Below are 21,562 nucleotides of genomic sequence, written 5' to 3'. Positions count from 1 at the left end.
ATTGCTAAAGCCGGTTAAACAACGAGGCAGGGGCGGCGCCAGGGGGTAGCTTGGAGTTGCTATAGCAACTCCAACAATTGGCCTAGCAACGGCTTAGCAACCCCATTGTTTTGTTATGAAAATGTATCTATATATATTTATACACATTCTCCCTCAGTCGACCTGGCCACTAAGGATGTAATATAATGTGGGCCGCTGGTGGACATTTTGGCGCTGTTCCGAGTTGTGTTCTAATCTGTCAAAATGACGGACTGCTTTCAGATTTTTCCGTCATTCTTGGAAAAATTCCATCATAGACGGAAAATATTCGGTTAACGCGACCTCTGATATACCCGGTCTTCCTGAAAGAACTTGCGCTGAGCTTCATTTAAAAAAAAACATTTGAAAACATCAATGTATTGTTTAGACCAGGGGTGTCAAAATCAAGGCCCGCAGGCCAAAATTGGTCCACGACCTCATTTTATGTGGCCCGCAAAAGCTTGCAAAGAATATGATATACACTACAATTGGTGTAATTGTTGAATAAGTGCTTGATAAATAAAATGTTTTATTATTATTATCTAGCCGCCCTTTAGAGGACATGTGTAGGAGAAGAGAACATCCATCATATTCTTAATAATAGGAGGTTGTGGGTGCAGGCTGTTTGGCAGGTGGTGAGCAAGGACCATCTCCCAGGCATCAATCAGATGAACATTCAGTCCTTTAAATATGGCTCTTAGCACCTTATCACACTGCACCGAGAACCAGTCGCTGTTGTTTATCACCACATCAAGCCACAAAGCTTTGGGGTTTGCAGTCCTGATGATGATCACCGTTTTTGGAGCCCTGTCCAACAGCCGTACCACCGCACTGCGGATCCTTTGTAGCCGCCGGATGTACACCTCGATGGGAAAAGAACCAAAGTGAGCCCAGATGCCAAAAACGACAACAGTGTTGGGAGCCCCGATTAAGTCATCTAGTTCATTGGCTATGTAACGAATTTCTTCATTTGAGCCAATAAAACGGAGAGGAGGACCATGGAGGCGGAAAGTCACCATGATTTTGTTTTCATAGTCTAAGGCCAGGAAAGGTCCATTTTGCCTCGAGCTGCCCAGGTTAAACTCCTTAAGATCTAAAGGTATTACAGAGGAAACAGATTAAGATACAGTGTGAACATAATGAAACTGTTGCCGGAAATCCCTGTGGATTAGTTACCTGGTAGTGCTGCGTTGAGGAACTCAAACCACTGCCTGATGGTAGAGTCTCCATACAGGTGGACCACTTTGCCTTTTAGACACTGAGTGATGGCAGATGCGCCGGTGAATTGGCGAACTGTGTTGCCATCTAGTGCTCGCCATAAACCCTGGTAGTAATAGCCAGAGGCTTGAAAGTTCACAATGCTGCTCTCCACCTCTGGTTGACCTGAGAGAAAGTTGAAAGATAATAGGGGGCTTGTTTTACGTTTGTTACTGACCTTAACCAAATCAAGATATAGACTGAATGTATGAACATTTTATGGCCTTACTCCTGAGAGACTACACACTGCAACAGCTGTGCCGTGTTGACAAAGTTTGAGCTGAGAGCTCCATGCTCCCTTTGCTCCTGTCAAATTGGCCTGCTAAATGCATCTCTCAACAGAAAAATGATCCCAAAAGAAAGAGTTGTTGTTTTTTTCTGCCCCTACACTTTCATCATCTGTACATGGAGCACATTAGATCGTGAATTCAGTGATAAATGCATTCCTTACCTTCCTTTTTTGGTAAAACAGTGACACCGGCTGGTCCTGAAGCCAGAATGCAGACTTTCAAGTTGACACGACTGAAGAAAAGCACACACACAATACTACAATAAACATTAATATCCCAAATGCAGCTTTTCTACATGGTTGTGGAATGGCATGGAGGTTTACCTGGGGTAAACAGTTTAGAAGGTCTACTTTTCATGCTGTATCTTATCTTCATTATATTGATATAAGGGGTCTTTTGCTGCAGCTTTTGCCACCCTACATTGTCCTTTTGTGAACTTGGAAGGTTCACACCTTAGAGCTAAGTCTTACGGCATAACATTTTGCAAAAGATAATAAAAGTGTATTTGACCACAGCTGTCCCGGAAGTGAAACTATAAATTGATAAAATAATCAAAATATCACACATTTGTCTCATTTGCTTTATAAAGTGTATTCTGGAGCACACAACGCCCTCTGTCCTCACACACTCGCAGCGCACAAGGAAAAATTCCCTTTTTAACCTTTTTAAGGGATTAACCTGTTAAGCCCTGAGCCTGTTTTTCAGGTCTCAGGCTCGAAAATGCCATTCCCAGAACAAATGACCATATCTTCCCTTCTAAAAGGGTTAAATTAATAATCTTTGTTCTCAAAGTAATGATAAACCTGTGAGTTGGATGTAGAAAAGTCAGAATCAATATAGATGTTTTTTATTTTAAAGAAAATTCAGATTTTACATAGTAAAAAACTGTAAATGATAGTGTCCGTCCAAAAATTATTTTTTACTTATAGTGAAAACCACCCTTGGATGATGGTAAGGTAGACTAAAAGCTTTAGGAATCCAAAGTACAACATATAATAAGTACCCTGTATCAAGATTGATGTAAAACAAGTGACATTTGACCTTTTTAGAGAGATTTAGCAAAAATAAACCACTTCTGGGGTCATTTGGGTGGATTTTCCATATCTCTGGCCCCCCTTGCTCGATTTTGATGGTTGACACCTCTTTCTGACCGTTAGAGCCAATAGAATCAAAGGGGGAGTCCCCCACACACACCCGTTGTGAAGAGAAAAGGTGGGGGTTTCGCGCATGTAATTTTGCATCAGAGTGGACCTATCTCTAGCTTTGACATCTGAAAACGGAAAAGCAGTTTTAAGGCTTATGGATTATCAGAAATCATTTCAAAGGGACACAGACACATTAGATTAACCTATGGATTAAGTTCAGCAGCGTTTTTATCGTTTTAATGCCATTGAAGACCACTTTGGAGAGACTACAGAGCCAAGGTAAAAATGTTAGCATTTTTAGCTACCTAGCGTCACCTGTTTTGATGTCCGTTTTTGCATATCACGTCGCAAATACGTATAATTCAGTGGTGATCTCGGTGTCAATCGATTCTGTGCCACCTCACGATGTGAATCGATGTGTTGGATGTGGTGAAAAGATAAATAATAAGGTTTTGTGAGTGATTTTTGGTGCAGTAAGGTGTTAGCATTTTTCGCTCGTTGCTAATTCAGAGGCTCAGTGTTAGCATTGTGGGTTTTCTTTTGAAAAAAAAAAAAAAAAGATCAGTTAGATGAGTTTCTTCCCGTTACATGGATATAAAACATTCATAGTTTTATTAAATGAACATGCCCTCAGACACTGTTTCCTGCAAGATGTTGCGGCAGTACCCCGGTACCGGGGTCTCTCGGGCTTAACAGGTTAAAGGGAAAAAATAGAAGAACCTCGGGGAGAATGAGAGAAAGGTTACTTCTCCGAGGAGGTACAGACATGTGTAGATGTTATGTGTACAGATAAACAACATTATGAAATTAAAACAGAAAATCCAGATTTATATCCTATCAAACATGAAGGTCAACTATGATTCAGACTGAGTGGTTACATTATCCTTTAATCTAAACTGCCTGTACTGACAAACTTCTGAAACTTCAAGCCAAGGAGATAAATAGGTAACACATGATGTATGTATTTATAAGAAGTCACACAAATGACCAGTCTCTTTGCTTCCTTACCCTTGAAAGAGCTCATCCTCCTTGGCCTTGAGCGTTTGTTTGTATCCTACAGTGCTGCGGGCGATCCTTGCATCACAGCTCATGTTCTTTGGCTTGTAGCAGAACCAAGGATCGCCGGTTCGAGGGTCGGTGAAGTCGCAGATTGGCTGCTTGGTTTGACGCAGGCAGCTGTTACAGATGGTGGTTTCAGAGTGTGAGCCTGAGCGAAAGAGGCTTATGAAAAATACCCTGTCAGGTTGTTCACTCGTCAACCTGTTCAGCACTGTGATAGCTTCACTGGGATGAACTAGCGTCACCTGATTGGGTAGAAAACAAGAGTTTTTGTTGAAAATGTACAATTGGTGGCTAGACTCTGATTTTGTCTGAAATAAAAAGTCGTATCAACATTAGTTAAAAGGGGGTGGGGCTTTGTGAGTAATCAGTTGGAAGACAAATGACACACCTACAGCAAAATCACATAGACAAATATAGTTTTAAGCATCACCTCAACCTGAGCTGCTCCTTCCCAGAGTAAAGGAAAGACAGCAGAGTAGCTCCCATTGAGATGGTCCACCACTTTCCCAGCTACACCTGCACCAAGCGTTAGGTTGTGCAGCCGGGCAAATAAAAAGTCCCCCCCAGACTTCTTGGGTTGTCCCTTGAAGTCAGAGATGATGATGCTAACTTCCAGCTGATCCCCTACGTGCCATTGTCCTCCTCCTCTCGCTGGGAGAATGGTGAAAGAGCTGTGAGCTGGATCACTGGTCAGCTCCAGGGAAAGAGGAGATTGCAATGCAGGAGTTTCAGGCCAAGCAACAGATTTTAGTATCAGGCGTTCCTCCAGAGCATCCTTAGGGGACAATGGTGGGAAGTTGCAGATGCTGCGGACTTCAGTAGTAGCTTTCGAGTAGATGATGGTGGAGCTCATTTTAGGCTGAAACTTGAAGGGGTTGAGAGACAGAGAGAAGTTTACGTAGATACGTCAAACAAATGCAGCAAATCTATGAATATTTGTTAACCTGTTACGCACCATCCGCCCGGTACCGGGCGGATAAACGCGTCATTTGCAGGAAACAACGTCTAAGGAATCTTAATATTTAATAAAACTATGAATGTTTTATATCCATGTAACGGGAAGAAACTCAGCTAACTGATCTTTTACATTTTTTTTCTCCAAAAAAACCCCACAATGCTAGCACTCAGCCTCTGAATTAGCCACGAGCCAAAAAATGTAACCTAAAACGGCACTTAAACTCACAATAACTCCCTTATTACTTATCCTAGATGCACAGCCAACCACTCGTTTTTGGTGTCCTGGAGACACTGAATCTAGGAGTGCCCACCTCAACACTCAGTTCAATTTGGTCCTAAACCATTATACATAGAATAATCCTTTGGATTTGCATCTCTTCTTACCCCTGTAATGCCTCGTGCAATTGCCATCAACTCAACTGTGATTGTAGATAAATGATCTGATGTTCTCCGTATGTCTCCACTTTAATGTTGGTTTGTGCAGAAAATCTGATCTAATCAGCAACACCTGTGCTAACACATTACACTCAAACCAACAAGTCCTCCAACTCATACGACCAAATGGGCCGATTGTTCAAGCCCTTATTGCGACCAAATGTGTTGTTTGTTCAAGCGCTTAATACGACCTATAATTACGTTTTAAAGTTTTCGGCCTCTAGTGCTCCCGTTGAATGCAAACGTTACAGATGGTCGTTTATTCACAAATAACCCTCTCTGTAAAATCCTAAATCGTAGGATAGTTTGGCCATTAAAACGCTTTTTGATTAGATTTCTAGCGAGAAGTGTATATTTTACTTTTAGAATCTACGTCAAGTCGATATGTAGGATCTATAGTTTGATAGATATTACGAAGATGATTTGAGGTATATATATATATATACAATGCAATAAGCTTGTTGGTGCAATAAGAAGCTACAGGGACGTTAATCTACGTCGGTAATATTAACTTTATTTAAAACAACATTTACGGTACAAGATTTAATCATACAGCCCATGTAGTATAATATTTTACAAATGATGAATTACAGCAAACATGTGCAATATATCCATTAGTACAGCTCCGTGGGCTGGCAGTAAGGCGATATGGGTCCGTTCTTATTGTGCATCCATGGGTAAAGATAAACGCATGTAGTGCTGAACACGTAACATGAACGTGCCGGGCGGCGCGGTCCCGTGGGTTAGATGCGCGCTCATAATGCAGAGGGAAATAACTCGCAGAATAACGTTATTAGCACATTTTTACAACTTGAGGAACGAATGTTTTTAATAAGGGCTATACAAGTGTTCATACTGCGTAGTTTATTTAGTTTAAAAAAAATTATCCAACGATTTACAGACCACTCTTTCCCCATGTAAATCAATGGGAAAAAGTGTTTCCGGGCCTGGCAACCAAAAGGAAGTGTAGTACCGCCGTTTGGCCAGCACGAATATTTTCATCTGAGTCCGGCGCACTTCCTGGGGGCTTGGGCTGAACCCGTCCAATTCCAGTTGTGGATAGTCTGCCGTGGTTCCATTCCATTTCAAAGAGCTGTTGACGCTCGGCGTAACCTTGTCGCACTGCCACTCCAACATCCAATCACAGGGCTTGAGGACTAATCACGGGGTTTGTAAAGCAAGGCGGATGTTGTAGTTCCCAAACGATAGCTGGGGATTCTGGGTAGTGTTGTGTCTTCGGAAACTCTGTAGTGTCTAAACTCCGAAAAAACTATTTGTTTCTCTGAATCGAAGGTTAAAAACACAAAAGCATTGTACACAATTTAAACCAATCAATATTGTGTAATTAACAAGGATAAACTGATGTTTTTTAGTGGATGAGTAATGCAGATATCACTGTGTAATCATTTGACAGTGAGGGGAATATATCCGGTTTTATTATGAAAACTTCGAGACCGGAAAAACTGTTTTCACCCACGCTAACTTTACATGGAAGCTGCCCCATATACACGTTATCCTGGCGAGACCTCAAATCATCTTCGTAATATCTATCAAACTACAGTATAGATCCTACACATCGACTGGACGTGGATTCTAAGAGTGCAATATACACTTCTCGCCAGAAATCGAATCAAAAAGCATTTTAATGGCCAAACTATTCCACAATTTAGGATTTTCCAGAGAGGGTTATTTGTGAATAAACGTCCCTCCGGAGCGTTTGCAATCAAGCATGTTGTTTCTTACACGACCACTAGAGCACCTCTAGTGGTCGTGTAAGAAACAACATACACTTTAAAACGTGTTTCTGGGTCGTAATAATGGCTTGAACAATCGGCCTATATGGTCGTTTTTTGTAGGAGGACAGGCTGACTCAAACATATAACATACACTGTGGATGGCTCATGCACAACACACATCCAAAAATAACTCACCAATGTGTCCCATATGTTAAGCTGAAAAAGGAAACATTCGTTTTAGCCACATATAAAACATTTCTGGAATTCCATTCATACCTGCAGTTCAGAAATTGGAATTTGATGGATTTTATATTATCTATTTCAGTGGCGGCCGGTGGTCTATTTTTTTGGTGGGGCTCTTGACGTACCGGGAGTGACCCGTCCGGGGGGTCCGGGGGGTTTCCCCCCGCAAATTTTTTTCGAGAAATGACCCCTTAAATGATGACTTCTGGTGATGTTAGAGGGGGGGGGGGAAAGGAGAAATCGAGGCTTAAAAATATGAGAAGACTGATCAATACCTCCATAATCTTCAGTGTGGAAAATATTATTTATCAACCTGAACATCTACTACTTTACCAGGAACCGTTGGAAAATACATCACAGACAATGCAACAAACGTGGAGACAGAACAATCACTTCTGTGATAAATGCCCACTTATTAATAAACTTCTAACAACCATGGGAAACCTCCTCTCTACATATAAAGTGATATCCAAGCATGGGAAACAAAAGACAGCATTTACCTGTTTGCATCCAGCTAGCCAAGCCTTTTTTGTGTACCAGCTACTTGCGAAGCCTCGTGTATAAGTTTTGTCTTTTTCACGAGATTGCTGCGATATATTCAAATCGGGTTGGTCCGGTCCAAGGTCTTTAAGCAACAATTTATCTGCCAAACTTCTCCTTTCGAAAGGATTGGAGATTAGCTCTTGAACAGAATTAGGCGGGGACCGAGGTCCGGAGACTCCACCTGCACACGAAGCCATCCTCATCAACTACTGCGTCAACCGGATACGAGTCACTGTCCAAACTACTCACAGACTGCACTGGGCGCTGACATTGGCGCCCGGTGACCGTCATCTTTGACGACGCTGATTGGCTGAAATTATATTTTCGCGGCATAGTTTACACGTTACAGATAGCAACAGTCAGCTGCTAGTGGCTGCTGCTGCACTGGTTGAAGGCTCCTCTCTTAGCGCCCAGACGAGAGAAGGTGCATGGGCAAGGCCAGGCAGGAAACATGTGACTTATCAGTAACTTTAGACATCGTAACACAATTTTAAACGAGATTTTATTGTAGATTATACATTTTACTGATACCAATTATATAATATTTACCTTGTTCATTAAAAATAAAAATATATATTTTTTTTAAATATATATATTTTTTTTAATTTTAATTTTAATTTTTTTTTTAATTTTTTTTTTTCAATATGGGAAGAGGTGGGGCGGCGCCCCTAGCGCCCCTATGGACCGGCCGCCACTGATCTATTTATTAAACAATATGCTTTTTTATTCCAATTGAATAACAGCATATGTAAAGAATAAATACCTGAATGTACTTTGCAAAGAATTCGTACCTATATTTCAGAAAAATGCATCCTCTCATATTTATGCGCTGTTGTTGTTGTTGTTGTTGAAGTATACGTGTAGCATCATTTAGACATAATCTGTTTCTTTTACATTAACTGTGTGCCCTCATGTTTGTCTGTGTCCCTGCATAGGGCCTGTCTCCTAAAACAATCGGACTAATGTTAAACATGTCACAATAAGTCAACCCTATTAGTGATCCCAGATAACAGTTCTCACCTGGAAGAATATTAAGAAAGCCATGAGCAGAAGGAGAACGATGGTGAAACATGTTCTTCCTTTAAAAGATGATTCCTTCATGATATTGTCCAGCTCCAGCCTGACACTGTGACCACTTCCTTTGGTACAGGATTAAAGGATAAAACATTTATGCCAGGTTAATACAAAATGTAATCATAGAATAAATTATAATTAGAAAAAGATAAAGTCATTTTATTAGAGTCACTCTTACCTGAGGCATTAGAAACATGTCTTTTATTTTTACAAGAATAATTATATTGTTAACCTGTTAAGCTCTGAGCCTGTTTTTCAGGTCTCAGGCTCGAAAATGCCATTCCCAGAACAAATGACCATATCTTCCCTTCTAAAAGGGTAAAATTAATAATCTTTTTTCTCAAAGTAATGATAAACCTGTGAGTTGGATGTAGAAAAGTCAGAATCAATATAGATGCTTTTTATTTTAAAGAAAATTCAGATTTTACATAGTAAAAAACTGTAAATTATAGTGTCCGTCCAAAAATTCTTGACGCGTTTATCCGCCCGGTTCCGGGGGGGCGGTGCGTAACAGGTTAAATATAAACTCAAATATCTACATAATAATTACTTTTTACTTTTGGTACTTAATGTATATTTTATTGCACTTATTTGCAGTTTTGAATGCATGATTTAAATGACTGATTATTTGTCAATCTTCTCGAGAAGTTTAAAGTAGCATAACAATTGAAATAGTCAAAGTAAATGCAAGAACCTAAAAAGAATACACATTGATATTAGGTTAAAGGCAACATTTAGTGTTATGTTGCCAATAAAATGAAACCCCAAATAGGCCTACTGTATTAGAGAGCATGGCCTTACCTTAGCATAGCTTGGGAGATTATGGTAAGAAAGTCTTAGTGTGATCCTACACTTTAGTATGGGATGATCTATCAGGGAGGGACTGGGACTGAAAAACGGCCCCTGGACTCGCCCCTCGGGCGACAGGAAGCGAAGAGCGGACGCTCTCGCTGCTGCGGCCGAGGAGGACGATTGGCCCGTCCAAGCTTACGAGCCCGCGGACGGGGGCCTCGTGTCCCTGGAGCCGAGTGCTGGGCGGGAGTCGGATGACTCCTACCCCGCCTCCCTCCACGGTTCTTTCGGTTCTCCCCTCCCTCCTCTCCCCCGGACGGGGGAGACAGAGTCGGAGCAAGGTGCCAGCTTGGCGACCGAACATGCGGTCCCCTTCTCCGTCACCACAGCGCTACCGGCGATAGGTGGCATCCTAGGGGAACTGCTGGAGATCATACGCAAGGCGGCCCCCTGCAGAGATCTCCCCGTTCCCCTAGCTCAGGAGAGGTGTGCTCCGGACGACATGGCCGGATTTTTTCGCGGGTGCAGACGGTCAGGAGTGACCCGATCTGGCCACGCTTCCCGGCCGTCAGGAGGTACCGGGAGGGGGCGGCGGCGAACCCGAGGACCCTGAAGGCTCCGGTGGCCACATTTGTTCCCCTCACCAAGGTGGAGGGATTCACAGATGCTGGTTTCCTCTGGCTGCAGCAGGCGTCCGTTACGGAGATGGCCAGAAAAGTGCTGCTGGACGCTCCAATCAGCCCGGACGGGCTGTTCGGACCCCAGTTCCACGCCATGGTGGAGTCCATGAAGACGGCCGCGGAACAGGCGGACGACATTCGCCAGCATGTCAGCTGGCTCCAGCCTGCTGGGCGCCCACAGCGGCACCAACGCCCGCAGCAGCCGCAGCAGCCGCAGGGTCCACACTGGCCACAGCGGCAGCAGAGGCCGCAAGCGGAGAGACGCCCACAGCAACCGCCTCGGCGTCGGGAAACTCGCCCTTCGGCGGCTGCAGGGGCTCCGTCCCACGTCTCCGCCCCCCCGCCACCCCAGAGACAGGGTCTCCCGGCGGCGAGTCAAAGGGGAGTGAGGCTCCCCCGCTCCTGGTCTGCTCCGCGAGAGCCTCCGAGGAAGCAGAGCCGGTTCTGACGTTTGGGGGATTGTGAGTAAAATAAAGTGTGTTCATTTTCCAACTTTTTGTCTGAGTCGTCAGTAACAAGTGTTTCTCACATATCCCCCACTCTGTGTAAGCCAGCTGCCTAACCTCGGTTAATAAACTGCAGAGCTTGCGGCATTCCTCTGTCCGAGATACGCCTCCTACACACGGTCATAATAAACCCATGAGCGCCATTATAACGCCTCATGTGAACAGCACTGCACACACTTCCACTCATCCCCTGAGCGTGTACGCCTCATGATGAGAGCCGGAGTGAAACGCAGCGTGTGGAGGCTCCCTCACAGCCCTTTCGCTCCAGGCCCACCTTGGGTTGCCTCACGGGCAGCGGCGGCGAGGGCTCTGACGTGGCTCGTCGCCATGACAACCACAACACATCTCGAGCATGTGCGCCCGCTCTCAGAGTGTTTCTCATTGTGGCAGCACATGTGTCTGATGGACAGATGGATGAGCAGGCTAATCAAGCAGAGGGTACACCCTGCAGTTCCCCTCTCCCATTTTTTCAAAGTGTGTATAAGGCTGGAGCCACTACACAGAGGAGGGATGAGAATGTGGTTTTCTCCGGACGACCTGCTATTTGCTGGCTCGCTCCAGGGAGGAAGTCGCTTTACAGACGTTACATCTCGTATCGCATCTGTCAAAGCCTGGGTTTCATAATGAATTGGAAGGAGAGCTGTCCTCTTCCCTCCCAGACAATCATTTATCTGGGAGTGGAATTAAACTCAGCCAGCAGGAGAGCGCGGCTCTCGCGGCAGCGAGTGGAGAAACTGACAGCTCTCCTCCGGTGTGTCACAACCCCCACAGCCCTCTCCATGACGCAGCTGCTCGGCGTTGACGTCAGCTGGTCACGTGGTGATCCCCCTGGGTCTCTTCCAACAGGGGGAGACTCCAGAGGTGGTTCATTCGCTGCAGAAGCCTGCTGGTTTTAACCTATTGGTTTATAAACTGCAGAGCTCGCGGCATTCCTCTGTCCCAGAATGCTGACGATCAAACAGGTGCTGGAATGTCTTCACTAGGACGACTGGTTCACTTCCATAAACCTGAAGCATGCACATATACTTCCATGTACCCATCATCCCGAAACACAGGAAATCCCTGCGTTTCTCATTTCAGGGAATATCAGACCAGACAATCGTCTGCCGTTCAGATATTCCCTGGCTCCTCGCACATTTTCAAGGTGTGTAGAGAAGGCTGGAGCCACTACACAGAGGAGGGATGAGAGTGTGGTTCTGGATCTGGACGACCTGCTATTGTGGGCTCACTCCAGGGAGGAAGTTGCTTTACAGACGTTACATCTCGTATCGCATCTGTCAAAGCCTGGGTTTTTTTCATACATTGGAAGAAGATCTGTCCTCTTCCCTCTCAGACAATCATTTATCTGGGAGTGGAATTAAACTCAGCCAGCATGAGAACGCGGCTCTTGCGGTTCTTGCGGCAGAGAGTGGAGAAACTGACGACTCTCCTCCGGCGTGTCACATCCCGCAGCGTGGTGACAGCCCTCTCCGTGATACAGCTGCTCAGCATGACGTCAGCTGGTCACGTGGTGATCCCCCTGGGTCTCCCCCACAGGAGGAGACTCCAGAGGTGGTTCATTCGCCTGTGCATCGACCCCGTGCGTCAGAGGTAAATGTGCTGGAGCTGCTCTCCGTTTTGGGGAGTATTCCAGCACTTCGCTGAACCTTTAGATCAGGTTCCCCTTAAACTGTTATCAGCCAAAGTAGTATTACTTTTGGCTCTAACAGCGAAAAGGGTAAGTGATTTGCCTGCTCTCTCTGTGGCTCCGTCATGTCTCCGGATCCAAGGAGATGGCAGTTCAGCTGTTTTACACCCTAACCCGGCTTTTATGCCAAAGGTCATCATGAGCTCTTTTAGGTCAAGAGTGATCACCTTGGATGGCTTCTTTCCTCCCCCTTACAGGTCGGAGGAGGAAGCCACATCTCATCTCCTCTGTCCCGTGCGCGCGCTGTCCTGCTATGTGTCGCGCACGGCTGCTTTGCGCCCTTCCCAGCGCCTGGTTGTGTATTACAGAGAGCGCTCATTCGGGCAGCCTCTGTTTGCACAACGGCTGTCACACTGGCTGTGTGTGAGGCTGTGTCGCAGGCATATGTCTCATCTGGGGTGGATCCCCCGGAGAACATCAGTGCGCACTCCACCAGAGGAATTTTCCTCCTCCATGGCTTTGCACGGAGGAATGTCGGTGGAAGACATTTGCACTGCTGCCTCTTGGTCTTCCCCCTGTTCATTTATTCAATTTTATTTGAGGGATGTCTCCCATTCCTCTCTGACACACCCTGTGCTGAGTGTCCTGTCAGATTGAGTGACGTCAGGGACCCAACTGTGCGCCTCTCTCCTGCCTCTCAGCACGCGGAGAGCGGCCCTTTTTCCCTCTTGTGAGAGGGATGTTTCCTTTTTTCCTCTGACACATTTTGTACGGAGTGTCTTGTCAGAGTGAGCGATGTCAGGGATCCAGCTGTGCGCCTCTCTCCTGCCTGTCTGCACGCAGAGAGCTGCCCTTGTTCCCCCCTTTTGTTTATCGCTGGACAAAGTGTGACCTTAGTCTCTACTTTTTCACAGCGGCAGGTTTGTATTGTTCCCAGCCTTCGTCCCCTCATGGAAAGTATTCATGTTATGCTATATTCCAGGGACTGTGATGCGCCATTCGCAGTGTTGTGCTAGTTACTGAAAACCAGTAACTAGTTACCATTACTAATTACTTCATTTCAAAAGTAACTCAGTTACTTTACTGATTACTTACACCAAAAAGTAATGCGTTACTGTGAACAGTAACTTTTAAGTTACTTAAAGGGGACCGATCATGCAAAATGCACTTTTGCACGTCTTTTATACATGAATATGTGTCCCCGGTGTTCCAGGGAACTCACCAAGTGTCAGAAAACACAACCCTCTCTATTTTCCTCCATACCCAAATCTCTAAAAAAGGGGCTGCAACGGATCTGATCAAAACTGATCCAGATTTGAACACTGTCCTGACGTCAGGACGGTGGCGCTACGGCTATTGGGCCAACTCCACCAATCAGGAGGAGACAGCCACGGCCATTGCCGTTCGAAAGCGCTGGAGACGCTGTAGTACATATGCCAGGCCTGTAGATGGTGCTGTTCTCACATAATCTGCCCTTGCAAAAACAGAGCTAAAAAATGTCAAATTGAACAAAATGACACATGGCTAAAATGCATGATCTGTTTGGTATTTTGAAAAAAAAAAAGTATAAATATGCCTTATATAGGTATGGTCCTATACTATATTATTCAAATATAGCATGATAGGTCCACTTTAAAAAAAGGGCGGTGGTGTTAAGCACGTCTGCAACGTCAGTGAAGATAACTAGCAATAATATAAAGGTGTGCTCAGTTGAGGCCCCCTCCACGAGGTGAGGCCCCCTCCGCGAGGTGAGGCCCCCTCCGCGAGGTGAGGCCCCCTCCGCGAGGTGAGGCCCCCTCCGCGAGGTGAGGCCCCCTCCGCGAGGTGAGGCCCCCTCCACGAGGTGAGGCCCCCTCCGTGAGGTGAGGCCCCCTCCATGAGGTGAGGCCCCAGGCAGTCTGCGTGATCTGCGTGTAGGGAGGGGCGGCCCTGCAGATAAATATAAATTATAATAGCCAAACCAATCTAGCGAGAGTAAACTGACAGGCTGCTGTGCCGCATCTCACACAAAACCCACCTTTAAAAAAAAACCCACACACGACTCAACCCAGCGAAAAACCTCGCGCTCAGACTTTCATTCAGACTTTCATTCAGAATTTCATTCGGAATTTCTTAGCAAAATAAAAAAATGATATTAAACGAACTTTTTCAACATATTTTAATACAAAAAAAATATTAGGACAAAGCCCTACAAATAACAACAATAAACATAATAATAAAAAAATTAAAACGTTTTATTCAGCCCTGATTTCTCCTGGGCGGGCCCAAATCCTGGATGGGCGGGCCCGGCCCCATGGGGCCCGCCCATGACGCCGGGTCTGACCCTAACCCTCATCTGAACGAGCAAAAAGCCTAACCCTAAAGTCATCTGAACTAAAGTTGACATTTCCTGCAGCTCTTTTGTATTGATCTCATCAAGCTGTATCTATTTTCGGCTCACTTACAGTAGTGTGACGCACCAACAGGCTGAATTTCAACATGTCTCCATTAAAGCCCATTGTAATTTCAGGCAGATATTTCCTCACAGCAGCAGCCACACACCTTTAGTTAAACTGCCAAAAAGGCCACATTATTAACCCGAAAGTACACAAAAATTACACGAGGCAGAGTCGGGTACCCACAACGTCACCTGTGGTGTCCCTCAAGGATCAGTTCTCGGCCCCACCCTCTTCACACTCTACATGCGCCCCCTTGGCTCTATCATCAGCCGACATGGAGTATCATTCCATTGCTACGCTGATGACACCCAACTGTACCTCAGGATCAACCCTACCTCCTCTGCAGCTCTGCCTTCACCCACACTCACTGCCTGCCTGGAGGAGATACAGGTGTGGATGAAGCAAAACTTCCTGAAACTCAACAGCTCCAAAACCGAAGCCATTATAGTTGGCACCCCACACCAGGTTCGGTCATCCACCATCACCACCATCACCTTCTCCGGCCAGGACATTACCCTCTCCTCAATAGTCACCAACCTGGGTGTTAAAATGGACGCCCATCTGACCTTTGAGGCCCACATTAAACAGCTGTGCAAGAACTCCTTTTATCACCTCAGGAACATCGCCAAACTCCGTCCCACACTCACTCTGTCTGACGCCGAAAAGCTGGTCCACGCCTTTGTCTCCTCCAGGCTGGACTACTGCAATGCACTCCTCATCGGGATCCCTAACAAAAGCATCCAGAAGCTCCAATACATTCAGAACAGCGCTGCTAGGATCCTGATGAGGGTGCGCAAATATGATCACATCACCCCCATCCTTAAAGCACTACACTGGCTCCCCGTGGAACTGAGGATCGAATTCAAGGTCTCCGTCCTCACCCACCAGTGTGTCCATGGAACTGCGCCTCCCTACCTCAAGGAACTCCTCACCCCCCATACCTCCTTGCGGACCACCCGCTGCAGCAACTCCAACTTGCTCAAACCCCCCAGGACTAAGCTCCGTACTATGGGAGACCGGGCCTTCTGCTCGGCTGCTCCCAGTCTGTGGAATGCTCTCCCCGACCACATGAGAGCACCACAGACCGTGGAGGCTTTTAAAAAAGGCCTCAAAACCCATCTCTTCAAAAGAGCCTTTGCCTAGACCTTTTTACCACCCTTTTATTTATTTTTATTGCTTTTTATTAATTCTACCGTGTTGTGTAATGTCTATTTATACTGTTCATGCTCACTGCTTGTAGCACTTCGGGATTTGAAATCAAATATGAAGTGCTTTATAAATGGAACCCATTATTATTATTATTACTTCAGATACTCAACTTCCTTGATATGCTTCACGTTTTGAAATTTCACAGATATCTGTTATCGTTCTTCCACAAAACGTTCACATGTAAGAGGTTCATCTCTCATTCAGAACAATGCAAACCTTTGATCTCTACAGAGCTCGTTAGCTCAACTATAAACACCTGTGTAATGGAACACGATGATGTCATCACTCCAACTGACAGCAGTCAGTTCTAACTGTTCATTTCATTCTCTCTCTTTCTCTCACACACTCTCTCTCTCTCTACCACACACAGACACACACACACTCTCTCTCTCTCTCACACACAATGTTCCAAACGGCCCAAAACTTCACAGGTTTGGTAACGATGCAGCCATCAACGCATCTAAGCGTAGTATGGGGTGTCATCAAATGCCGTTGCCATGGCGACAGACCACTCGCCATGAAACACGATGTCGCTGTAAGTCCAATGGACACGGTCCAATCGTCCCCCAATCTTCACTTGTATATCACCGGTCCATGCCTCAACAGCTCTACGCCAAATCTGCAATCTCACCATATGCCGTTTCCACGAAACGCATCCCTCGCCATAAAACACGATGTCCCTTTAACTCCTATGAAAATGTTCAAAAAGTGATCAAAATTCACATGTGTGCTAACAGACCAGCCGTGAAGACATCTAAGAGACAGTTTTAAGATTTCTTCAAATGCCGTTGCCATGGCAACACAATGCTCGCCATGAAACACGGTTTTCTCATAACTTCAGTGAAAATGCTCCAAACGGCCCAAAACTTCACAGGTTTGGTAACGATGCAGCCATCAACGCATCTAACCGTATTATGGGGTGTCATCAAATGCCGTTGCCATGGCGACAGACCACTCGCCATGAATCACTTCAGGTTGATTGCACCCAGGTGTGTGTTCCAAGATGGCAGCACGTTGATTTGTTTCTGTCTCTGTTAGTCTCATTCTCGTAGTTTTTTTGGCATTAACTACCTCTTGTGCATACTGACATTTTATAATTTTTATTTAGCTTTTTAGACCCGTTTTTAAATTGGTCTGCTGCGCTTTTAAAAACGTTTTAAAAGCTTTTAAACGTTTTTGGGATGTTTTGCGTCGTTTTGTGCCGGTGCCTCGCTGTGACTGGATTGTTAGCTCTCTGCCTGAGCTGTCGCTCTTTCGGACTCTGGATTGCTGTCTGTCCTGCCGTGCTGTCGGGGGCTGGTCGACCTGAGCTGCTGATCGACCTGAGCTGCTGGGACCTGAGCTGCGGATCCTGAATTGGGTGTGTTGCAGCACAATGTTGCCTAAAGCTACCCTTGTGTTCGCTTTTTTCCTGGGATTAATTGTCAGCCCGCATGTCGGCAAACTGACGGATTGCCTCCCAGCGATGCCTCTGTTCACTTCGGACATTCGGATGGTGGAACCTCTGGAGCGCTGACTCCATCGGATAGTTTTTACCAAAAGCTGACGTTTCATGGCACGAAATGCGCTCTCCCGTATGCCCTTTTGACTCTGGACTCGCTAATATCGAAGGATCGGAGCAGCCCCGCCCCTCTGAGGAGTGACGCGTCCAGAGCCCATGTGAAGAACTCATCTCCCAGACTGTTAATATTGTTACTGCTATTACTCTCTGGTAACGTTAACATTAACCCTGGTCCTGAGTGTTTCTCTGCTTCCTTGCATCATTTGCCAACTCCGAATGAGTTTAGCTGTAGGCAAGGATTGGGTTTTCTGCATGTTAATGCTACAAGCCTAGTGCCCAAATTAGATGTTTTCAAGACCTGGTTTTTAGTTGCTAAGCCTGATATTGTTGTAGTTTCTGAAACCTGGTTAAAACCGTCTGTCACTGACACTGTTATTCACATTGATGGATATAATGTATTCAGAGCGGATCGTAAGGGCAGAGCTGGTGGTGTTGCAATATACACTGCTGAGAAACTACAGTGCTCTGTCCTTCACTCAATTTCAATTCCAAGGCAATTTGAGTTGCTAGCAGTCCAAATAACTATAGCAAATGCTCCTCTCACTGTTATTGGCTGTTATAGGCCTCCATCGGCCATCATGGATGCAACTACTAGCCTTACTGAATTGTTGTCTACGTTTTCTTCTGAAATCATTTTATTGGGTGATTTAAATTGGGACTGGTTAAGTGATAAATCTTCACAGTTTAAGCAGGTTTGTGATTCTTTGAATTTAACTCAGCTTATTGATAGTCCCACTAGAATAAACCCTGCCAAACCCAATAACGATACCCTTATAGATGTCATTCTAACAAATGCAGCTCGTAAGTATGTGTCTGTTGGTGTTTTTCCTAATGATATCAGTGACCATTGCACTATCGCTTGCGTTAGGAGCACTAAGTTGCCCAAAGCCAAGGGCCTTATTGTGCTCAGGCGCTGCTTCAAACACTTCTCTGAGCAGGCTTTCCTACACGATCTGGCGGAGGTTAAATGGCACTTCACAGCGTTAATTCCATCTGTTGATGTTGCCGTCCAATTTTTTATTGATCACTTTTTATCGATTATTAATAGACATGACCCCTTCGAAAATTCAGAGTTAAGAATAGGAACACTCCATGGTTTACTAGACAACTATCTGATCTCATTCATGATCGAAATAAGCAATGGTCCTTAGCTAGAAAGTCTAACACTAGTGATGACTGGCTTCTTTTTCGTGTCCTCAGAAATAAATGTTCTGCCCTTATTAAAAAAGCTAAAGCTGATTACTATCTGAGCTTAACCACTGATTGTTTTAATGACCATTCTAAATTCTGGAAAACAATTAAATCACTTCAGAACAAGAAGGTTTCTAGTTTCCCACAAAAACTGAAGGTCAGTGATTCTTTTATTTCAGATTCAGATGGTATGTCTAATGCCTTTAATGCTCACTTCAAAAAGGCTGGTCACATTTTTGATGAGCAAAGTCATGACTCTCTAAATGGTCGTACTCACAGCCATAGTCAAGAGATGAACTCCCCTGTTTTTGATTTTGCTTATTTCTCGGTCACTGAAGTCTTACAGGGTTTGCACTCGATTGATCCTAAAAAGTCTGCCGGGCCTGACGGCCTTGACCCATTCTTTTTAAAAATTGCAGCTCAGATTATAGCACAACCAGTAACTGATATTTGTAATCTCTCCCTGTCCACTCACACACTGCCAGCTGTGTGGAAGCAAGCTCTGGTATCGCCCCTCTTGAAAGCTGGTGATCCCACGGAGTTGAAACTATCGTCCTATCTCAAATCTTTCTGTGTTATCAAAGATTCTTGAGTCCCTTGTTTCTACTCAGCTAAAACTTTTTTTAAATTCACACAACATCCTTAACCCTATGCAATCTGGATTCAGATCATAGCACAGTACTGTGACTGCCAGTCTGAAAGTCTTAGACGATATTAAGGCTGCTTTGGATAAGAAATCAGTTTGTGTTGCATTGTTTATTGACCTAGCCAAAGCATTTGACACTGTAGATCACCACATTATGTCTAATGTTATGTTGGTGTCTCGTTTCGGTCACAATGCCATTTGCTGGTTTCAGAGTTATCTAACCGACCGTACTCAATGCGTCAGGTTGGGTAGTACTGTCTCTGACCCTGTCACCTTGGAGAAGGGAGTTCCACAGGGCTCTATTTTGGGGCCCTTGCTCTTTTTATTATATGTAAACAATATTTGTAATCAGATGCAATTTTCTACCTATCATATGTATGCTGATGACACTATTGTATACTCGTGTGCTCCTTCTCTGGATATGGCCGTTTCCAATTTAAAATCAGATGTTATCACGCTGCAGCATGCACTTCTTGATTCCAAACTGCTATTGAACAGTAAGAAATCCAAAGCAATGCTTTTTGCTCCCAAGTCAACGTCCTCCTCTTGCCTCTCCATTGACACCCTTGATGGCGTTTCTGTTGAGTTTGTTGATACCTACACATATCTGGGCTTTTGGTTGGACAGTAATCTGAACTTTAAACACCATATTGAAGTTTTAACAAAGAAATTGAAATTCACTCTTGGCTTCCTTTTCAGACTTAAATGTTTTTTTTCAATTTCATCCCGTAAAAGGTTGGTCTCTGGCTTATTCCTGTCCCAGCTGGACTACGGTGATAGCATTTATAGATTTGCCTGTCCCACTGTTTTGGCCAAACTTGACCCACTTTACCATGCTGCACTGCGTTACATATCAAATGCACCCTATAGGACTCATCATTGCACACTGTATAGCCTAACTGGATGGTCCTCACTTACTATGAGTAGGATGCAGCACTGGTTTTTATTAATGTATAAAGCCATTTTAGGTAAGCTTCCACTCTACATATGTGTCAGATTTGCCCCAGTTTGCGACTCTTACAACCTCAGATCCAGTGCCTGGATACGGTTCCAGGTTCCTGCTGTGCGGACTGAGGCTGGAAAAAGGAGTCTTTCTTATTATGGTCCTTGGTCTTGGAATGACCTTCAATCAAGCCTAAAACTGATGGCACTTGTCTCAATAGCATGTTTTAAATTGAAGTTGTCTGAAGTCCTCACCACCAGCTGCTCTTGCAGTAACAAGTAGTGTACTTTTTTTACTGTCCGAATGTGCACAATGTAGTGACTGCTTTTTCGTCTTTTGTTTTCTTAGTTATGTTCTCTGTATTTTATATGTTTGTGTTATGTGTAATGTTGCTGCCTTCTTGGCCAGGTCAGCATGAAAATGAGATTTTATCTCAATGTTTTTATCTGGTTAAATAAAGGTTAAATTAAAAAAAAATAAAAGCACGATGTCGCTGTAAGTCCAATGGAAACGGTCCGATCGTCCCCCAAACTTCGCTTGTATATCACCGGTCCAGCCCTCAACAGCTCTACGTCAATTATGGGGTTTCTTCAAATGCCGTTGCCATGGCAACACAATACTCGCCATGAAACACGGTTTTCTCATAACTTCAGTGAAAATGTTCCAAACGGCCCAAAACTTCACAGGTTTGGTAACGATGCAGCCATTAACGCATCTAAGCGTATTATGGGGTGTCATCAAATGCCGTTGCCATGGCGACAGATCATTCACCATCAAGTTAGTTCAAAAGTTTGCAGTTCAAATATTCTGCTGCTTTTCCAAGCCTTTTTACTTTATTTTCTTCACTCATCACACATTCAAGCCCCCAGTGTTCATGTATCATTTCAATCTAAATTCTTCACTTTCTTCTTACACATTACATTTCAGCATAGCAGTTTAGCGTCAGCTTTTCAGCATAAAGCATTCCCACTAGCAATTTCTTCAGGAATTGCATTCTCTAGTTTATTTTGTTAACCTGTTAAGCCCGAGAGACCCCGGTACCGGGGCACTGCCGCAACATCTTGCAGGAAACAGTGTCTGAGGGCATGTTCATTTAATAAACTATGAATGTTTTATATCCATGTAACGGGAAGAAACGTTTTTTTTTGTTTTTTTTTAAACCCCACAATGCTAACGCTGAGCCTCTGAATGAGCAACGAGTGAAAAATG

At 44.6% G+C, this 21,562-nt stretch overlaps 1 protein-coding gene across 1 annotated transcript in view; it reads right to left on the bottom strand.

Moving 5' to 3' along the window:
- Positions 1-368: 368 nt before the first annotated feature.
- LOC117477040 (NXPE family member 3-like) overlaps positions 369-21,562 on the bottom strand; it is a 45,863-nt gene continuing 24,669 nt past the window's right edge. Inside the window, exons 2-8 of the mRNA XM_034123750.1 lie at positions 8,707-8,825; positions 7,096-7,116; positions 4,203-4,637; positions 3,719-4,014; positions 1,727-1,797; positions 1,195-1,401; positions 369-1,111 (exon numbers count right to left, since the gene is read on the bottom strand). Coding sequence (XP_033979641.1) covers positions 561-1,111; positions 1,195-1,401; positions 1,727-1,797; positions 3,719-4,014; positions 4,203-4,637; positions 7,096-7,116; positions 8,707-8,787 — 1,662 coding nt within the window. The 5' untranslated portion in view covers positions 8,788-8,825 and the 3' untranslated portion in view covers positions 369-560. The remainder of the gene's footprint in view (positions 1,112-1,194; positions 1,402-1,726; positions 1,798-3,718; positions 4,015-4,202; positions 4,638-7,095; positions 7,117-8,706; positions 8,826-21,562) is intronic.

The sequence above is a fragment of the Trematomus bernacchii genome, unplaced genomic scaffold (assembly GCF_902827165.1).
Source record: "Trematomus bernacchii unplaced genomic scaffold, fTreBer1.1, whole genome shotgun sequence".
Classification (NCBI taxonomy): domain Eukaryota; kingdom Metazoa; phylum Chordata; class Actinopteri; order Perciformes; family Nototheniidae; genus Trematomus; species Trematomus bernacchii.
Note: the sequence above shows the minus strand (reverse complement) of the source record. Positions and strands in the feature narration are given on the sequence as shown.